The sequence below is a fragment of the Peromyscus eremicus genome, chromosome 2 (assembly GCF_949786415.1).
Source record: "Peromyscus eremicus chromosome 2, PerEre_H2_v1, whole genome shotgun sequence".
Lineage (NCBI taxonomy): Eukaryota > Metazoa > Chordata > Mammalia > Rodentia > Cricetidae > Peromyscus > Peromyscus eremicus.
Window position 1 is genome coordinate 91,950,147 of NC_081417.1, and position 21,860 is coordinate 91,972,006.

Consider the following 21,860-nt stretch of genomic DNA (forward strand, 5'->3'; position numbering starts at 1 on the left):
CCAAATTTCCTGCTTCTCCATCTGAAAATGTTTTGCGTACTGCCCATATGATCTTTGTAACTGAGTTTAGCTTGTGTCAACTGTGGATAGCATGTAACCAGCTACATTAGCTATTCAAAACTTATAAAATGGGCTTATACTGTGAAGCACAGAGCTTACTCTCAAACTAACAGCAGGAGACTAAGACTTGGCATTCACCACCTAAAACCACTTGTTCTTAGAAATAACAATGATTTTATGTTTTATAATCATGTAGAGAATGACAACTGATATGCAGTTCTTAGAGGCCCCTTCCTGTATGTGAAGGAGCTAGAACCAGGTAACAAGGTTGTGGTTGAGTGGAGCACTACAGCTAGCTTACTAATGCTCAAATCTTGCAGTTTCTCACCTACACTTCTTTAAAAAAAAAAAAAGTAATACACTAAGGGGCTTCGGAATGATAAGATGTCAGCCAGAAACGCAAGTTAGTTCTGTTATTGGCTTCTATTGGGAGTGATGCTATCCCATTCAAAACTCTGCAGGCCATTGTGTAGCAGTTACTTTGTAGGGTGGACAGGCAGGTGAGTTTTACAGGATTAATTCTGCTCTACTCCACAAATGACCCTGTTTTGAGGGTTCATTCTATTACACTATAACTTGTACTCTAAATGATGCTGTTAATTTATGATATAATTTATATTTATTCAAGTAATTATGAAATATAAGTATATTTCTTAGCTTATAATAAGAAGGATAATAATGTATTTTTTTGCCTTTTTAGTACAAACATCCACTTTAATTTGGTTCCCTTGTTCAACAAGACATATTTGAATTATTCAGAGTATAAAGAACTATTGTGAAATCACATGAGCATATTCATGTACTGTCACAGAAGAGCATATGTCCAATGATAGAGAACATATAGAATCTAACTATGCATCTTGAATACTTTATTACTGGAGATATTTGAGAGGAACACGGGCATCTGGAAAAGATAAGCTGAATATTAAAATGTATGAACACTTACACATACAGACACTGTGTGACTATATAGTAGATTATAGTCAGAGCTGAGTAAAGGTATAAATTATACATTTCAAGAGATATACAATTCATCATTCAATGTACATAATAAAACTTATTCCAAATTGTATGTCTTATATCAAATACATTTAAAAAATCTAGAGTGTATTTTTTATATATGAACCGATATTAATAATGGATAAAATGCATCTATCTTTACACTAAAACATCCTCCATAAATGCTTGGATGACTGCAGCATTAAGTTCTTCCACACTTTTTCCTATATAATAAAAATGTAATATCAATCCAGCCCACAAGAGTCTGGTGGAAAGTTCATAAAAATAATTTTAAAGAATTTTTTTCCATAAAGAAAGTAAAATTTAACCCTAGTGATAAATTAACACTTAATATTTTCTGTTTTGTTTATGGTTACATACACACTTAATTTTGTGCTTATTATTTATCTTTGCACCAAAGAGAAGGCAGTGTGTGGGGTGGGATGGTGGTTGGGAGGACTCATACTGTAACCAGAGGCACGATGCCTTTCTCTCAAGTCTTTCCTACTGATCTTAGTACAGGTCTCAATTAGAAGAGCCACTTGAATGAAGGGGTTTACCATCTCCCAGTATCAACAAGCTGCAAAGAGAACATTCAACATAGAATAATTTGTACTTCTATTTCCACCCCTGGTCCTTTTGGCTGCAAATAAAGCAAATGCCCTCAATGGTCCTTACCTGCAGTGCACAACCATTGGCCCTGCATCGGGAGGGTTACAGGTTTTGACTCTTCGTAAGAAAGCTAGGAAAGGTGTGGGATGCTCTGGAACCCCGTGATCAGGCCAGGCCGTGAACTGGAATTGTCTCACTTCTCTCTTCTCACTGGAACCATTCTGTGACACAGGAATACTGGTTCAGATGCTGCTTTCTAACCTTAGGTGGTAAGGATGTGTAACACTAAAACGTGCTGTCTCAATTCTTTCCTCTTAGGTTATAGCCTTTGAAGACACACTACCTGGAGACCCAAGCCCTGAGCTATCCGTAAATGACCAGTATTTGCTCAGGCAGGTAAGCTTTTCATGGGAGAAGCACTCTGCCATCTGGCTGCAACCATCAGGAGTTCTCTTGTGTATTTATAGGCAGAATTAGTTCTTCCATTTTGGGGAAACTATCTTCAGTGTATAGGTTTCATAGTTACCGATAAAAACACTAGTCCAGGAGAAAAGGGGCTTAATGATAATTCAAGAATGATTTTATTCTTCTCTGTTGCCAGTGGGACCAAGATTAGGTAAAAGCTTAAGGGATTTGGCTTCTTTAAATAATGGGAATAACAGGGCAGGAGAACAAAGACGAAGAACAAACCTTGTAAAGTGCAAACGTTCTGACACAGTATGTGGCCAGCTCCACAGTATCCAGCAGCGTCACCTGGACCAGCCCGTGAGTTTCAGTGCCTCTGCTGGGCCAATACTGGTCACACTTCACCTACAGAAAGAAGTGACACATTCAGGCCAGATGCTCATCAACTCTTCTCTTAGCTTCCCTCTGAGTTGCTATTGAAAGAAAACAGCTTTTCTGCATTTTATTTTATGTTGATCTTTTTCTGGCATGCATTCTTGTTATCCCAAAATATGTAAATTACTGCTCTGATGCCAATATAAACCACATTTTAAAAACTGGTAGGAATATTAAGCAGTAACAGATTCAATTTTCTGGGAGAAAAATAAGTTGCAGATTGTTGCTGAATAAAATAAGGAGAGAGATATTTGAAATTTTAGAGTACTTGGGGAAAACACATTTGTTATTTGGTAGACACTATGATTCACATCAGAAAGATTATACTTAGACATTTAAACTACATGGCTAGATAATATTCACCTATCAAGATTTTAACGGCACACACTATTCCACAATGAACTCTCACAATTTACAAATATGCTTGTTTAAAGAAAACAAGAAATAATTTGAAAAATCTATCAAAGTGCAATGCACAGCATAATAAGTGTTATTTAAAATACAAGATAAATGGTATTTGTATGCAAAGCAAATGAAATCTGTAGCATCTATGTGGATAATCTATCTGCTCTCTAAGTATGGTTTTGGAGGGTCACTATAGTAGTGTAGTTTAAACAGTACAACTCATTTAAGATAAATGACCTACTTTTCCCATGTGGAATGGAACAAGCCATGTAAGAACTACTCAACCCAATTAGTTTAAATGTGACAAAGAATTATTCCAACTCTGCAGTAAGCCTCACATTTACTGCATTGTCCATTGTGCAGCAAAATGCCCAATAAAAAAGGAAAAAGGCATTATATTTTCTAGTGATGTCATAGGTCAGAGAATATTTACCCTTTCTACCATAGAGAAAAAAAAAGTGGAAGTGTTATTTCACTGTAACCAATGAAATATCTCTCTTCAGGTGAAGGAGGAATACTGGTGCATGTCAGAAGCACGTCCTTTATTTGCAAAGGGAAGAACAGAAAGTATGGTTTTTGAACTACACAAAGGAAATAGGCATTGTTCTCATAAATGCTAGAAGATTTTGGTCTAGTGAACAGAATTATTAGATAATTATTTGCTTTTCAGCTTAATGAAATACTGGCAACATTCCGTGAAAGACACTGCGGTCTGGTTTGTATTGAGTCTATGTCCTCTGGCACTGAGGCTGTTTCTTCATGGATACCAGTCCTTCAAAAAGGGGACAGTTTTCATCCACTAGATGATTTCATTAACAAGAGAAAGGAGGAAGACAGTTTTACTCTGTATTTATCTATTTAGGATGCAGAAATTGAATTCACAGGTTGATTCCACTACCTTTCTCTCAACTATGAGACCACACAAATCATCTCCTTGACTAAACAGACAAAACAAAAGGAGTTAAAATTCAGATAAAAAATGATTTGCAATAGTAGTAACATACTTTATATGTTTTCTACATTCACAGAATAATCTAGTGTTTTTATCTCTATCACAGGCTGCAAATCAAAGAAAAAGCATAAAAGAAAGTTGGTCCTTCAAGGACACTATTGATAAGCATGGGTTGAAGACCTCCACATATTCTCTGACCATTTTTTAAACCCACACCATACCTGGAAAATTTACCAAAGTGCTAGTTGAAAGGAACCAAGCTGCTTAAGAAACAATAATTCATATGGTAAAAGCACACAAAAATCAGGCCAAAGACTTTTTTTTTTAAACCATAAAAAAGACATCAAGTTGATGTCTTGCTGTAGTGGATAAAGTAACTTTGTAGGCTCATACTGTGGATGTATATATTGTACCAGCGTGGGTAAGAGGCTTCCTCCAATCTCAAATGTGTGCAATGGCAGCAATACATCCCATTGCTGGTCCTCTCTCACACACAGGAAGGCCTTCCCTTTTGACTCATCTTCGGTGTGGCCAGCACCAATTTCATCTGGATTCATGGTGTGAAGAGATGACATATAGTGATAAATAATACTTTAAGGTTTTCATTTTTAGCCCTATACTACACAAATATTTTCAATTCTAATTTCAGAGTATGATGTACGAGATTATGAGAAAATAGGTATTTCAGAGAGATTTACTATTTCTTGCTTATTTTAAGGATTTTGGGTACACCAGTTATTTTTGAAATATTTCTTTTATTCTTTTTGATATTATAATTGCATCACCCCCCCTCCGCTTTTCTGTTCTTTCCTTTAAACTCTTCTATATATCCCTCCTCATTCTCTTTCAAATTCTGGGACTCTTTTTTCATTTATCATTGTTACATCCATATGAGTATACGCACATTTATTTTTTCCTAAATACATAAATACACCTGCTTGGTCAGTATAATATTACTTGTATACATGTTTTCAGAGCTGACTACCCAAACTTCAGATATAAGGGTAGTTTCACCCCTTCTAAAGGAAACTTCTCCTTGTAATAGATGGAGACTATCTATTTACAGAAAACCACAACAAATCCAAATGCAGAGTTGGAAACCCTGTCCCAATGGATACATCTACAACAAAACTCCCAAACCTAAGGATCAGTGATCATTGCAGATGAAGGGATGGAAAGATTGTAAGAGGATCAGGAAGGTTTCTGTGAGACTGTGTCTCCTAGCATGTCAGAAGCTACATCCATAAAGACTTAACAACATAACTACCTAAATAAGAACTGAACACAGACAACAGCAGTAGACATGGTAAAGCGGACCAGGGGGAACCCCTGAGGCCTCAATACTACATGAAAAGCTCCAGGCAACTAAGGAATGCTGACCGTGGGAGAAACAGCCTTTACTAGGGAAGAGAACACAAATTGATTGATTATTAAGTTATTAATTTGAGATACCTCACTTTTATATGCAGGCACAAAGTCCTTTCCTCTTAGGACTGCCTTTAATGTGCTCCATAGATTTTAGTATGTTGGGTTTTCATTTTCATTTAATTCTAGGAATTTTAAATTTTCCTCTCTGATTTCTTCCTTCCCCAATTATTCAGCAGTGTGTTCTTTAGTTTCCATATACTTTCGTATTTCAGTGGTTTGTGTAACTGTTGACATCCAGCTTTAATCCTTTGTGATCAGAAAGGAAACAGGATGCCATTTCAACATTTTATTTCTTCTTGAGAATTGCTCTGTGTCTTAATATGTAGTCTAGTTTGAAGCAAGTTTCTGAGCTGACGAGAAGAATATGCATACTTTATTGTTTGGGTGGATTATTCTGTAGATATCTATTAGGTTTATTTGATTCATGATGTCATTTTTTTAACTCTAGACACTTATAGGTTTAGTTTTTCTTCCCCCAAACTAATGAAACTCTAGATTATAGAGGACCTACAAAAATTAAATCAAGATGAAATAAATAAAAAGATCTGTACATCCAATGACAGAGGAGTAATTAAAAATTCCCTAACCAAAAAACAAAATAAACAAACAAACAAAAAAATCCCAGTGCTAGATGCATTGAGTGCAGAGGATAAATACATTCAGTGCAGAATGCTACCAGACTGTCAAAGAACTAATATCAGCACTGCTCAAACTATTTCACAAAATAGAATTAAAAAAAGGAACCTTTCCAAATTCCTTTTACAACATGAGTGATAGTAAACCCAAGCAAAGAACCACACAAAGACCCTCTCCTAGCCACGAAGTTATTTGACATTAATAACTGCTAAAAGAAAATCAATTTTCTCCAATGGAGTGACTGATATTTTAGAATAGGCCTCATGCTCAGGAGTAGTTGTCAAATGTATATTAGAGTTCATGGTTTTGTTTTTTATCTTGTTTTTATGAGAGAGAACTAATATGAAGTTGAGTGGGTAGGCAGGTGGGGGAAGACTATGATCAAAATATATTATGTATAATTCTCATAAGATATATATGTTTCAAGAAAAGCAGTTTCCTGCTGAGTGTGGTGGTAGTGGTACATGCCTTCAATATTAGCACTCAGGTTGCAGAGGCAAATTTTCGTGAGTTTGAGGCCTAAGCTACAAATTGAGTTCCATGGCAGATAAGGCTGGACAGTGAGACGCTACCTCAATACCTCACCCCCCCAAAAAAAATCAATCAAGGTAGTCATACAACAAGCACCATCATAAGATATATAACTGCAGGTTCTAGAAAATACTTAGTAATTTTATCCAATAAAATTTAAAATTTTCATATTTGGAAACAAAAAGAAAACACACAGGTGAGTTGATGGACTATTCTGAGTGTGATAACTCAGACCCAGACAAACATCACGTATTTTCTCTCACTGTGGATGTTAGCTTCAAATCTTTTTTTTTTTTTTTTTTGGATTTTAGAGACAAGGTTTCTCTGCGTAGCTTTGCGCTGTTCCTGGAACTCACTCTGTAGACCAGGCTGGCCTCGAACTCACAAAGATCTGCCTGCCTCTGCCTCCCGAGTGCTGGGATTAAAGGCATGCGAAACCACCTCCCGGCAGCTTCAGATCTTCAAATATGTGTATTTCATTTGGAATACCCATAGAGTTAAGGAAGTCAGTAAGGGGCCATTGGAGTAGGTAAGGGAGTAGACATAAAGAAGGACATAAAAAATGCAGTGGTTTGAAGGGTTGAAGGGGAATAATGGAATATATAGGGTTAACATGGGATAAGGAGGGGAGCACAGGGAAGAGGAGGAAATATTGGGAGGGATAAATAACATTAATGGCCTTTCAAAATCATATGGAAAACTACTACTGTAGAAGCTTCCCAACACACATAGATAAAATTGAATTTCCATTAATGGGGTGATAGTGTTCTTACTAGATACTACAGACTAACAAATAAAATCCCGTATTTTGAATCTGTTCTCATTGACACCCGAACATTATAAGCTACGGTCAATGCTATTGATCATCCACCAGAACTCGTTGGTAAGACACTATTGCTGAAGGTACCACATACTTGAGTCATTGAGGGTCAAACTTTTACTCACCTGGAAGTTCCATCCCTACTGATTAGCTTTCATAGTACTAAAAGGCGATATGCATGCTACTAGAGGAGAAAAGTAATCACCAGTCTTATCAAGGTGTGAACCCTGAGACCTACAATAATGATTGTACCGGTAAAACATGGTCATTGTTGAAATAAGAGCATTAGCATCATAGGAGTAACCAATCATTTCTGATTGTATTTAAATCCTGCTCCACAAGATGAAACCCATACTTGGCACCACTATTGGGCCAAGAAACTATTGGCTAGACAGGTGTATAATGTAATTGAATAGAATAATAGAATGTGTTATTATTATTCTGCTAAGTAGACATAGTATTAAACCAATTCCTAATGACATTATAGATTAATGCATCAGAGAAGCTTCTATTTGCAGCAGATGGTGATTAATATAGAGACTCAAAACTGGCCAGGGTACAGAGAATAAGAGAGACAGAAATGCTCAGCCCTAAATTGGAAATTCATACCCCTGCCCCATCATCTACACCCAAATCTCAGGTATTGTCTTGAAAGGGGTGGGTGGAACGATCCTGAGAGCAAGATGCAGAAGACGGCTGTAAGAAAACACTGTCTTCTGGTGATAGCAGGGCTACACACACTAATTCATAGTGGTTATGACAGCATGCATAAGACCAGTGGAGACTCAAGTCAAACCAGGTCTTAGGGAGGTAGCCACAAAGTCCCACTGCTAGCCAAGGAGCTAGTGCCAATGGAGAACTGCTGGGAGAGGGAGAGTCCATTTTCTCTAAGCATATAGCCCATGCTAAGTCACCCACACACCCTGGAATATGTTGTCAGCACAAACTGGACTTGATAGCTTAGACAAACTGGACTTGATGGGTTAAAAAAAAAAAAAAGACACAAACTATAAGGAAGGGCTGGATCTGAGAGAACCTGGAGGAGGAGTAGGTAAAAATGATCAAAACGTATACAAAACTCTCAAAGAAATAAGGAAAATATTTCAATAAAGAAAAAAAAGATTTAAGATATAATCTGGAAGGGAAAGGCTTTTGAGAAGGGCCATTAAAAGTAAGCTACTTCCTCAAGCAAAATAATGAGATCTCTGTTCTATCTCTGGTGCCAGGTAGAAACATGACATTCTAAACTGTCTCAGTGATTGCAAGATTACAATATCATACCACTTTTCCATCACCTTAGTAGTTAATCACATTGACCAGTTCATAACATAGATATAACATTAACCGGAGGAAAGTTCATATACCTGAAGACATACTGAAGAGATGGTTGGACTAATTTTCTCCTTTATTGATTCCCCAGGGTCCAAGGGGGCTTTGCTATGTCCGGCATGGGATATTAGGGAAAAAAAAATCTACGTACACTATGTTCTTATGTCTGTTAACTTTATTCCTCTAAGACAAAATTACATCAATTCAGCTATAGTTCCACCAAGCATTCAAGGCAGAAAAACTCTAGACATGACAAGCTCTATATCCGTCTACTTTATTTCTCTGGGGTGAAATCCTGTCTCCATAACTGCAGTTCTGTCTAGCTCCCTAGCTCATAGTCCTGCTAACGACTAACTCCTATGCTTTCAGCCTCATCTTGTCCTCTGTATCCTCTTTCTCCATCTCTGCTAGTCTCTACTCCTGATACTCAGAAAACTCTACTCGAGATCTGCTTACCCTCTATGGAACCTCTGTTGTTCTCTCTTCTCTCTGGCCATGCTGTTCAGTCTTTGTCTACAGAAAATGCCTGCCTTTTCTTTCCCTGGGCACCTTGTTCCCTGCCTCTTCAGGAATGTTGTTTTCCCTCTCACCTTGATATGTAAAAACCTCTTTTGTTCTCAGTCAAAGTGCTCCGGAGAACCACTAGGCTTCCTCAAGGCGAGGGGATGTGGTCTGAGCTTCATTAGTACAGGAAACAAAGCTATGTGTCTCCTGCCAGCTTGTCTCCTAAACTCAGTAGAGCAGTTGGTAACTTAGTAGGTTCAGCAGGTCTGGGGAGCTGAGCTGTTTACCAATAGATCTGGGCACACATGGATTTCACAGCAGAAGACAGCTGGAATGTTAAAGGCTGGGTAACACCAAATATTCATAATCAATGGCTTTGCCTTTTGACAGACCCTTGGCCGGTCAAAGTTCAGCTTTAATACACAGCTGAATCTCGACGATATATTCTTGAGGCCCACAAGACTCCTTAAGGAAGTAAGTACACCTGAGAGGCCTCTCCCTTGATAGCTGATTCCAGAGCCTGTTTACATTTATGAGCTCTAACTCAAAAAGTGTAACTTTTCTTTTTTCCCCTTTCTATTTCTTCTTTGAATATCAACCGAATCCTAATCATGTTTGCCCTGACTCTCTAGACACTCATTCTTTCTCTAAAGATTCTTGCTGCTGTCTTTTTATGTAGCTGCTCGCAGATTTCTCTGTTGTTCAAAATCCACTGTCTTCTGCTTTCTTCTCCATCTCCCTCCACTAAGGAGCAGCTGAGACCTACAGCTTGCCTGCCTTGCTATTTTTCTCTTAAGCTCTAATAAAACCATCCTCAAATTTCAAAACAACAAATACCATTTAAATACATTCAAAACAAAACCTGTTGTTAGGCATATGTGGTAGGCCTCGGTACAATCAATGGGTCAGAGAACCCAGCTTTGTAGAAAGACTCTCCATCTTGGTCATGGTCACTTCTGTACAGCTTGTCTTAGAAGTGGCACACTGTGGTAGTACCCAATAAAGGTAGGAAACTTTATAAACAGGGATGTTGTGGCTGAGATTGGCTTATTTTTAAATTGTCCATCACTTTATGAAAACAAAATCTGCTCTTTCAATTTACTAAAGACTTACTAAATTTGGCACATCTGACATTCACCGGTAACCAAACAGTTCCTCCCCAGATTTCTAGCATTCCTTCTCTGACATGTATTTTTTGCAGGGTACTTTGAGAAGCAAATCTAAGGCAAAAGGTTCAGGAGCCAGAGAATGACTTAAAGTAGCCAGGCAGTAATATTTGAGACACTGTAACTTGCTAAAAGTAACTATCAATCCACATTGAGCAATGGTGGTTATAATAGCTATTAGAATTAAGATTTTCTATTAGGAGTAGACAGTGAGTAGAGAAGCATTAGATAAAATAAATCAAAGTCACTTTGTACTCTACTTTAAATCCTCATTCAAATATAGGATCTGAAATTTTAAAACAAGGTTCAGGTAAGTATGGTACATTTTTAGTGGATAGAGAAATTACATTCTGAGCCGTTAATTTTTACAAGTTACAATACCTCTTCTGGTACTATGTTAATACCAGATTTGTTAATATTTTTCTCAATGACTGTTATTTTTCAGCAAATGTCATTCTTTGTATTCAACTATTACATTTGGCCATAGAGTTTCCCAAGTTGCAAAGTTTGTATACTTCCCATTTTCACTCTCTCTTTACTGACCACTCTTCAGTGACGGTTAAGGGGCCATCATAAATATGAACTGAATAAAGTCAAATCAGCAGACACTAATGCCTCTCACATTTACAGTGATAAAGCTAAAAGCTATTCCCTAGATAATCCAAATTATATGTCATAAAACAGCTTACCAGTTCATGAAACACTCAAAAATTTTCTGAATCATTTGTCAAGTTTTAAAAGTTGTTCTTTTGATATACCTGCTAGCTAATGATGCAGAGGGCTTGCTCTGAATTTTGCTAATGTTTTTATATTCTTCAATAGATAGTCACCACAGCTCAGGCTCAGGCACTTTGTTATAACCAAAAGATAACTCTGTGACATATAATACCACTTAGATATTAACATTTCCCACATGAGTTGCTGGGTCCTTGGAGTACTGATCTCATCACTAGTCACTCTCAAGGAGCAAGTGGGTGTCCAAATAGCCCTATAGCCAATTCTGTCTCTGGTCTGGCCATAGTCTTTGAACCAGCTCCATTCAAGTATCACAATTACCAAGCTGTTCCATTAGCTGACTTAGTACTTCTATGCAAGAATACTTTCTGTCGACCAGCCAACAGAGAGGGCATTACAAAGCTGTATGTGAACTGCATGTTAAGTGAACATCATCCATGCTAATACCATAGTGACAGAAAACAGAAGAAACATAAATATACTGTACCCTAAATACTTGACAACAGGGAGATTACAATGCACAAAAACTAAGCAGGAACCTAACCCAGCCTAGGAGTACTAGACATGAATGTGGTGACAGGAAGGTTTACACAGCCACTGGGCCCTAATTGTTTATCACCTTCTCCAGTGCAGAGTTTTACATGTATTGTCATGTTTCTAAATGGCTTTACGCTGACTCTGGGCCTGATCTGTAGGCTGGCATTGTTAGCAGTGAAGATGGCAAGGGAAAAGAAATGTGGAAGTTGGTAAGCTAACCAGTATCCAGGAACTGGTCAGATTCTTTCTCTTTTATCTGACACAGACATGAGAAAACCAAGAGTGTGGAACTTGCTAGATAATGCCCCAGACATCCGTTAGGTTGCCAACGCGAGCATCACACCTTTTGTTGCCAGGGTCCCATCTATACTAACTATCCAGCACTTTCAAAACAATCCCATACATCATGTAGACTCCAGAGGCAATGTTTGTGCTGCTGTTCCCAAAGTTGCTTAAGGAAAAAGCAGTTTCTGTTGCCTTAGATAGGCAGGGTTTGGGCTACGGTTTGAGAAATTAAATGTTCAAGGCCTTTGGCGCTTCCAGTTCTATCTGGAAGAAGACACAGACCTGGCATTTGGAAAGCATTTGCTCTCCATTAAACTCACTGAACCTTGACAACCAGAGAAGCCAAGAATTAGTCTGCCACTGGCCATGGCTAGGCTTTCCAAAACCAATAACAACAATGAAAAGAATAACACTGCCATTTATAATCTTCAGTGTGATCCTGTCAGATTTTAACCCTGAAGAACTTCAGGCTCAGAAAATAAGCACAAGGTTTGTTTTTCAAAAAAGAAGAACAATTTTGACCAGAGTCTGGTTTTTTACTGCTTCTTGCTCACAACTGTTCTTAAAGACACAGACTAAATATGAACATGTCTCCATCTCACCCTGCTTCTGGGAGATGTTTACAAAAGTGACATTCAAGGACTAGAGGAGCAAGTGGTCACTAGGTTAGAACTAGTCCACTGACTAAATACCTAGTTTTGGTAGTCTAACCCCTGAAATATTAACTCAGTGATGAATGAATACCAGTCCGGTCTCCCATGCCTTGATGGCATCTGATCTCCATTCATTAACACACGAACTAAAATTTAGTGATAAGGGATTTTCCTCTTTTCTGACCTAAACAGCAACCAAAGTCATGTTATAGAAAACATTTTATCTGAACTAGTAATGGATGTTATCAATTGATTCTATATGTTACAATGTAAAATGTGGATATTTTGAAATACAATAGAATTCCTGACTTCTAGGACTATATTTAAAAAACTAATTGACAATTCAAATCATGTCTAATTTGTCAGGTGTCAAAACTGCTCTCTGTACTTCAAACATTTATGGCATTAACTCTCATCACAACATCTCTATATAACTCGGTCAGTTCCCACTGTAAGCCTTGAAACACAGTATCACTAGCAATAGTTTCAACCATCATCAATGAACCAAGGCTGGCTGCTGAGACCAAGTGAAAGATAGATATCCACTAAACCTCTTCCCAGATATTTCAGCCTCTAACACTCAGAAAGCTGCTCAATCATTTTCTAAGCAGGCTTCCGCAGTCCCTGTCTTATCAACCTCAAGATGGTAGATAAAATAGAAACCAGCCAGCCAAAAGAACACAGATGAAGGAAAAACTTAAAAAGTAGACTATCATCCAGTGAATAAAGGAGTTTCCTGAGCCAGGAATCACCTTGGCCAATCCTACCTTGGAGACTAATTCTTCGGGCGAGGCTGCCAACTGCGCACTCAGTCACCCACAAATAACACCCTTGGAGTGAAAACGCCAGCTGCATATGTTTTACTGTAACAGTGCTTCACTTTTTCCAAAGATTTTCTTCCCTCCATGTGGTTGCCCAGACCAATCCATGTGCTTATTGCCATATTATGAAACATGGAAACAATTAGAAACCACATTCTAGGGCAGGAAAATGACTTGCTACAGAATCAATGAACTATGCAGAACTTGAGAGGACTTGGCAATTCCAGTGGAAACTGAAATAAAACTCACTCACAGTATCTTTTATCACAGCACATTCTACAGTGGTTTTCAAGCGATCTGTGTAGTTCAGGCAGCTATCGTATTTGATTTTTTTAAAACCCCAGATTTTTGTCCTTTTTGTTTGTTTCTTGACTTACCCTAGTGAAACTTGTCAGAAAGAGTCAACTTATACCTTTATTTTAGGTGTTGGAATGATGGTTAGTTTTAATTGTCCTAGAGTTAACTGGGAAGAAAGTGTCAGTGGGGGATTTTCTAGATCAGGCTGGCCTTTGGGTATGTCTGTGAGAGATTATCTTGATTATACTAGTTGAGGCGGGAAGATCCACACCATTCCCTAGAGAGGCAGGACATCCTGAACTGTGGAAGAACAGAAAAATGACATAAGTGAATATATGCATTGCTTTCAGCTCCTGAGTCTGGGCATAGTGTGCTTCAAACCTGACTTTCGGGTAATGATGTACTACAGCCTGGAATTGTAACTAAAATAAATAGTCTTCACTAAGTTTCTTTAGGAAATGAAGCTAAGATAACCATATACACAAACAACATACATATCCTCATGGAAGTATAGGATTCTTTCAAGGCCACAATCGACTGAGAGTGAAGAGAGCCAATATATGTGAAAAATCAAATAACTTGAGTTCTCAACTTGAACAACTTGAACCCCAGACAGCATCACTCTTCTGTAAGGGCTGCTTTGACTGCTCAAATGCTAAGAACTGTCAGTTTCTTAGCTAAAGGCCAATGAGACTTCTAGCACAAACAATTGAGCATAGCTTTTGTCTCAGGAGCAGGTCCTGACTCTGAAGGTCACAGTACTCTTGGTAAACCACAGGCTCCAGTGAAGGTGAACCAGACAGAGACAAAACAGAAAGCTGGAAAACAGATCAATTCCAGGAAGAAAATACTATGCAGAGGGAATCCAAACTGAAACAAAGAGAAATGTGGTCCATATTATCTTTAGTGACAACTACCACTATATGCAACCCATGCCTGTATGACTCATGGTTTTCATACTGTATTGTCTTGCAAAGAAAGCAACAGGCAGAGGAGAATGTCCTCTGCCAATCTATTTGCAGAAAAATTAACAAATTCATTTTGTTAAGATCTGAATTCTGGAGAGCATGTCTAGAGAGGAAGCCAGTACAAAAAGGAAGTAGTAGTCTACACGCCAATTCTAGTTGAGGACAACTCAGAGATGAGCCACCAGCTAAAATAAATAGAAATGAACAAGTGAAGCGGTTCTAGGAGGTTTTTCAGTCTTCACTGTTAACCACAGAGAAACAAATTAATTTCATTTGGCAAAAAAACATGGTATTTAGAAGCCAGCTTTGAAGCGACAATAGGAAAGGAAGGAAAGGAAGCAACCCTCTAACTAATCTAGAGCTGAGGCTTTCAATTGTACTTCATCCTGAAACTGTTTTCTGTGGCAAAGACGATAGTTACACTTTTGGATCCTTTCATGTAATCCAAAGGAAAAAGACTTTGAGGAGCCTAGTGATGTGCTAGCTTCCATGTACCTATTAGTAAAGTCTAGAGTTGAGATGTAGGCCAAGATATTTGATGACACGGTATACCTACTTTAAACTGCCGTGTCCCTGATGACACCTTCCCCTTTGATGATGGTGTCCCCATGTGTAATGGCATGTCTTACTCTTCTTTTTAATTCCTGACACAAAGGCTATAGCAAATAAGTATTCTCATTCACAAAGTATTAATGAGGCAGGATAGAAGCATGGGGGAAAATGATGGAGACATGGGAAGAGAGAACACACTCTCCCTCTTGAATTAGGTTGAGGTCTGTCATCTGCTGACCATCAAGAATCTCAGAATAGCCGGGCAGTGGTGGCGCACGCCTTTAATCCCAGCACTAGGGAGGCAGAGCCAGGCGGATCTCTGTGAGTTCGAGGCCAGCCTGGACTACCAAGTGAGTTCCAGGAAGGGCACAAAGCTACACAGAGAAACCCTGTCTCAGAAAATCAAAAAAAAAAAAAAATCTCAGAATATTGTGAATGTTGCCAATATGGAAATAATATTTCTTTTAGATACAGATATTTGGAATTAGAATGGTAAATAGCAGTGAATCTGCCTAAGGGCTAACTGAGTCTATGTGACCCTTCTTCACAACTGTAAAGACATAATTTTTTAGGAATCTCACCAGAAACCCCCATTTGAAGTAAAAGATAGATCTTAATTTCTTGCACAGTCCTTAAGGCCCATGGTTATCTGACCAGATCACAATCCCATTTGAGACAATGCTGGAACCATCCTATAATCTCAGTTACCAGAAATCAGGGGAAAGATTTGATCAACCATTTGAGATGTAAACTTAAAGCCACCAAAATGGCATATATGGCCATTCAAGGGCTATACTGGCCTTTGAAAAGCTCATACCCATATTTGAGAATGTCTTACCTACCCCAGAGCACCTTTCTATAAACCTGTTATTAAATCTGTTAAATTTGTCTTTTTAATAAACTACAACTGTACTTCACACTGGCTCATCCTGAAATTGTTTTCTGTGGCAGAGTAAAAAACTTAGCATTGTAGGAGTGGAGGTCCCTAAAGCACAAGTGAACCCAAGGTGCTGGTGACAGTTCTGAATGTATCCTGCTACACCACAACTGACATTACCATGCCCAAACGTATACAACCCTCACCTCACATATACACACGTGTGCGTACTTTTTCAAATGAAATGGGTTGAATATCACTGAAATCCTGAGCTTTCATCTAGTAACAACATTTTAATGATCAGCCTAGAATCAAGCTAGCTCAATATTTGCTTTGAGGTTGGCTGTTGGGAATAAAATAATTCCCTTGAGTTCTCAGGTCAAACACAGAACCTAAAATATTCCTAAAGTATGGGGCTATACATTCCTATAAAAACTAACCACTATTTATAACATTGTTTTTATAGTGAAATTCAATGCACATTCTTGTTTGAAAGGCCAGAAATCCATTCCCTTTTCTTCCTGCTGCTGTAGATGAAAGAACAACAGTGCAGGGAAAGGTGAAGTAGGAAGATATGAGGAGGAAGACTGACAAACAGATGAGATCATCTGAGCCACCAGCCCTCTGTTCAATCTGCCTGGTGATTTGGTCCTTCTTCCAAGATGTGCTGGAAGGACGAAGAGGGCTTTGGATTTTGGGGGGTCAGAACTCATCTGTCTTGTTAGATTGATGATGACTGAGACTGCCCAACTGCCTACTGGCTAATGCAGGTCATCACAAGCTTAGGTACATGCTGAACAACCACAGAATAAAAATCACAGGACAGCAATTTAATTGACCTCCTTAGGCCATTTAATAAAGCAGACCGCCAAACTTGCAAGAGCAAAGAGTAATTAATGAAGGGAGCAAACAAAGGTTCATTTAGTAACTTCCAAATAAGTTCCTCTGTCTGAAGGGGGAAGAAAGGTAGCCTGCAACAAAAAGATAAACTGCAGGCATTTAAGTCACAATGCCTTCCGCCAGGAACTGCTCATTACCATCAGATGTCGCAGTGGCAGTGAGGCCAGTTAGAACTAACTTTATTATTAGAAGCAATTAGGAAGAAAAGGGGCAGAATTTCATTTGGTTATTTCAAAACAAGTTTCTGTGCATAGTGTAATGACGGCCTGCAGGGTCAAGATAAAATGTGTGTTTTACTGGAAACAGCTTTTGCAAATGACAGCTTGTTACTAGCTGGTATCTCTAGGCAGAGCAAACCTAGGGTGGGAGATTTACATGCATGCTGTCATAGAACAGTTCAGCTGTGTCAGCATCATAGGAGTGTCATGGGTAGTGTGGCCTGATGAGGAAGGATGTGCATTATAGGGCTGGAATATTGGTCTTCAATTTCTCTAACTTCGCTTTCAGAATGACTTTCAGTGATTTTCTGGGCCTCGGTTTATTCACAGGAAAAGCAAAGTTCATAAAAGCAATCATTTTTAAAGAAGGGTTTTCATGAAATATTAGTACACTTAATGGGTTAGATATTGTTGTAATTATTAACATATATATCTAAGGGTCATTTGAGTTGGGGCTACATAGCAATTTGAGTACATTTTTTGCCTGTAAAGTATAAAACTAACACTGTTTTCAAAGCCATAGACATTTCTATATCAGTTTATATGGAATTAGGTATTTTCAAAAGTCTCACTGTTTTTTAGGTTTGCTAAAGCAGTCTCATACTACACCACTTGACTTCCCATGTCTAAGATGGCATTGTGGATTTCTAGTATTTCCCTATATATAAGCTTTCACCTTATAAATTATCTAGGCAGCTTTAAATTCTCATGTCATCTATATAGTTAGGCTAAGGAACATGGAAGAACATAAAGTATCTCATTTGTCTCATATAGGAAACTGGGTTTTGTCTTTTAAGTATGCTTGAAGGAAGAAAAAGAGACTTTTACTCCAAGTCAGCACGGATGTCCCCTATGTTTTAGTGACAGTGTTCAGAGGCTTATTTGTTCCCAAGGTTAAAACTTGATTTTCATCAGCCACATATGGAAGTTGCTGATTCATTAGGGAATGTGGCATACTGCCTATGTGCTATGTTTTAGGTTTCCAAACTAACAGTACTTAACTAATGTGCTGTGGACTATAATATTGAACCCATATGATGACTGAAACTCTCTTCATAGACCTTAACAAGCAGTGACTTGTTAGTAAAATCTATTCAGTTTGGAAAAGCCTAAATTAGTAAATGCGCTCCACACATTTCTGTGTTTTCTCAGCCGTGTTTTAAACTGAATCATTCTCTGCCTACCCTAAGTTAAATTGTGCCAATTTGAATAATTTAAGTATGACCCCTTTTCAGAAAATTTTAGAACTTATATGCAGACTATGAGAAAGGAAAAGGTGAAAATTTTGGAGGTACATATGGGTGAAAATCTCTATGGGCTCTGGTTCATAGCTAATATTCACTGTCTCTAACCAAAGTGATTACATCCTTAGATATCACTTTCATTTTCTCTGTACTACCATGACTATCTTGATATGTGAGAGTGTTTTTTTTTTAACAGAAAGACATAAAAGGTTTATCTTTCTGTTTGTTTTTTAGGGTAGGATCTACTTATGCAGCCCTGGCTGGCATTGGTGTCAAACTCTGCATCCTGCACCAGTCTCCCAGGTATTGTGATAAAGGGCATGAGACACCATAACCAGTCTTCCCTCAAAGAGTTTGAAAATTCTTGAACTCTTTGATGAAGCTCTTCTAAATTCAGTGTCCTGAGTTTCATCTAGGTAATCCTCACTGGTGAGCATCTCTATTGGAGTGGTGGATTTGGGGGGTGGTGGAGATATTGCCTTGATCTTTCATATTGTTTGTATTTATGGACAAGTTCTGGGCATTTACACTTCTTTTCTAAGTTCTGTGTCCGACAGTGACAGAGTAAGTTGAGGCAGAACATAACACTTGTGGGCTGGGTTGTGTCTGGTGAAGGATATGCAGAATTGTGCTGGGTGGAGAGGATGGGCAGAAGAGTTTTGAAAAATAGTTTCATCAGAGTTTTTGACATCCATTTTCAATGAGTGGTTGTCAAAAGTGCTACCTTAGGGAAAAAGTAGCTCCTGAGTAGCTCTTGAGTAGAATGAAATACACAGCACACAGACTGTAAAGAGGGATTTTGCAGAAGCAGACACTCGTCCTTACCCTTGACCTTTCTTCTAGCTTTGTCATCATGACAACTGTGGCACTCCGTTGCTCCCATATCATTCTCCAAAAGTCCCCGAATGTTTCAGGAAGAGATCCTTGTGTTGCAATATAGGCATTTTGTTTCCTATATCCATCTATGTAGTTGGCATTCACATAGTCACTTCCGGGGATACCTGTAAAACAAGGAGTATTAGTCAACTGGGTGGCAAAACTCATAGGAGGAAACAGTGTGGCTTGAGTTTAACAGTGACGCTGTATTATTATTCCATCTCCTGCTGTAGGAATTCCAATATATCTTAGTGTGGGTTTTAAGCCAGTTTATGTAATGCCAGGACATCATGTTAAACTACACAACATTTAGGACATTTTGTCATTGTAATATGACCAAATCACCAAATAAAGTAAAAATACAAAACAAAACAAACAAAACCCAGATGCCTGTAGAACTCATTTTTGTTCTCACAGGTTCTCTGCCTTCCCACTTGTACTAGCAATAAATAGTCTGCAAAGGTCATAAAAAAAATCTGGTCACACTCTTTTCTCACCCCATTTCCAGATTAAAAAAAAAAAACTAAATAAAAAAAATGCCTGAATCTGGAGATGCAATATAATGTGGAATATCATAATAACAAATAATCAGTAGATTATACATTATATAAATTCATTCAGTTATCCCAAGAATAGTATCAACTAATTCCTGTCTTGATCATCTTTTCAAAAAAGAAGAAAAGAAACACCAAGTTGCCCACATTGGTGAAGGAAGTCAAGTTCAAACAGAGGCTGTCCCTACTATTCCTGAGTCTGGACCTCCAGGAAGTACTATTTCTCATTTAAGACTCACAGGGCTGTAGCACATGAACCAGTTCTTGGATTGCAACAACTGCCTGAAGACTGACTGTATCAGCTCCACCGTTGTATTTTCTAGTATGTTTCACAACCAGCATAACAACAAGGTTAAAAAATAATCTTAAATACTGTGATTTCTGCAAACCCTATACTGACTTTCCCTTACAATTAAATCTAAACTCTTATCTACAAAGCTCTACACTTTTCTAATCTCATCTCACTCTTCTCACCTCTTAATCTCTAGGCACTGGCCTGCCCCAGTGATATAAAATGTTATCTTCTACCTATATCCTAGAAAACATTCTGTCTCCTTCTCATAAGTAGCCTCCACCTATACCTGTCTTAGTTGCCAGGATTCAGGGCACATTTGATACTTCTTTATACTACAACTCATTACAGGTAATACACTGAGTTTTTGCTGAACTTGCTTATTGCAGGTTTAACCACAATTCCATATCCTTCTTATTCACCTTTGGTAATCTTTCTGCTTAAAAGAAAGAAATAATTTGACCAGTTCCAATATTTATTAAAGAGCAGAGATGTTCTTTGTGATTGTGTTATTGTGATTTTCTGATTTAAAGTCTAATGTTCTGTTATTGTAATACCTTAGGAGAGAGAATAGTCACTTTATGTTTCCTCCAAGGGCAGTGACAGAAGTGACCAGGAAAACCAATGTTACTCTATAGAAAAGGAATACATGCCATAGGAACAAAGGAAAAAGATTGGGAGTTGGGGATAAGAGCTACCTGAGAGTATCTGAAGGCACTTAATTTACCGTGTGGAGACACAGCTTCAACTCTGAAGGAAGATAAGTACAGACAGAGGAATTGTGTCTCTGCTGCAGTGTTACATTTTCAAATAATCAGAATCAAAAGGGTAGTAGGTTTCCTAGAGAGATAATGAGTTCCCTGTCCCTGGAGAGAGAGAAATGCTTTACAGGGACATCAGTATGCTGTGGAAGGAAACACTAGAACGTATGCATGGTCCCTTCTGGCCCTGGGAAATATGTGCCCTGGAGTTACAGGAAAATATTTTTTTCTTTATATTGGAACATGTGCTCCCAAGCTAAAAATGTTATATTTCCCTGATTGCCAGTTGCAATTACTTTGACTTCTTTTCTGATTCTAGTTGTATGACTGATCCTCCCGAGAAGAATAATGAAACTCAGATGGAAGTCACTTCACCCTGAGATGAACACATGGATATAGGATATGATCACCATTAGGTGGAAAGTCTTTTGAGCAGAAACTGAAACACACAGTTGGTCAGAACATTATTCATCCATTTTAGCTACTCAAGAAACAGTTTGAGTTCTGGCAGCTCATGACTGATAAAGATCCTGATCTTTCCCCAATGCCAAACTCCCGTAGACACAAAGGATAGCCTAAATACAAGCCTCAGATAACAGAGACCCTGATTCTCCCCCAATACTAAATTCCAGTAGATACAAAGGATAGACTAACTACAACCCCCAGATTACAGCCACATGTAAGGGCACAATTTTAGACTGCCATTATGAAATGAATTAACTTTTAAAAACATAAATAATAAAATTTGGGGGAAATGGATTATTAATGAATAATGACTGCACTTCCAAGAGATAAAAATAAAATATTTCTGCCTGAAGATTATCAAGTGGTTGAGATCAATACCAACTGCTTTATAAATCTCTATTTTGATATTTTGAAAGAAAGAAAACTGAAAGTAAAATAATGCAATATTGGTGAATGGTTGTTATCAGGCTACCAGGTCCACCCTGAAAATAATGCCAAGGTTCTTCTTCAACTTTGACATTGTCAGTGAGGGTGTGATTTCCG

At 38.1% G+C, this 21,860-nt stretch overlaps 1 protein-coding gene across 4 annotated transcripts in view; it reads right to left on the reverse strand.

Annotated features, from left to right (window-relative positions):
• The window catches only part of Ptprd (protein tyrosine phosphatase receptor type D), a 378,271-nt gene that overhangs the window by 39,799 nt on the left and 316,612 nt on the right, over positions 1-21,860 (reverse strand). For all 4 annotated transcript variants that reach the window (XM_059254481.1, XM_059254480.1, XM_059254479.1 and 1 more), the window contains 3 exons: positions 19,195-19,370; positions 2,362-2,481; positions 1,738-1,892 (listed from right to left, as the gene is read on the reverse strand). In XM_059254481.1, the coding sequence (XP_059110464.1) occupies positions 1,738-1,892; positions 2,362-2,481; positions 19,195-19,370 (451 nt within the window). The remainder of the gene's footprint in view (positions 1-1,737; positions 1,893-2,361; positions 2,482-19,194; positions 19,371-21,860) is intronic.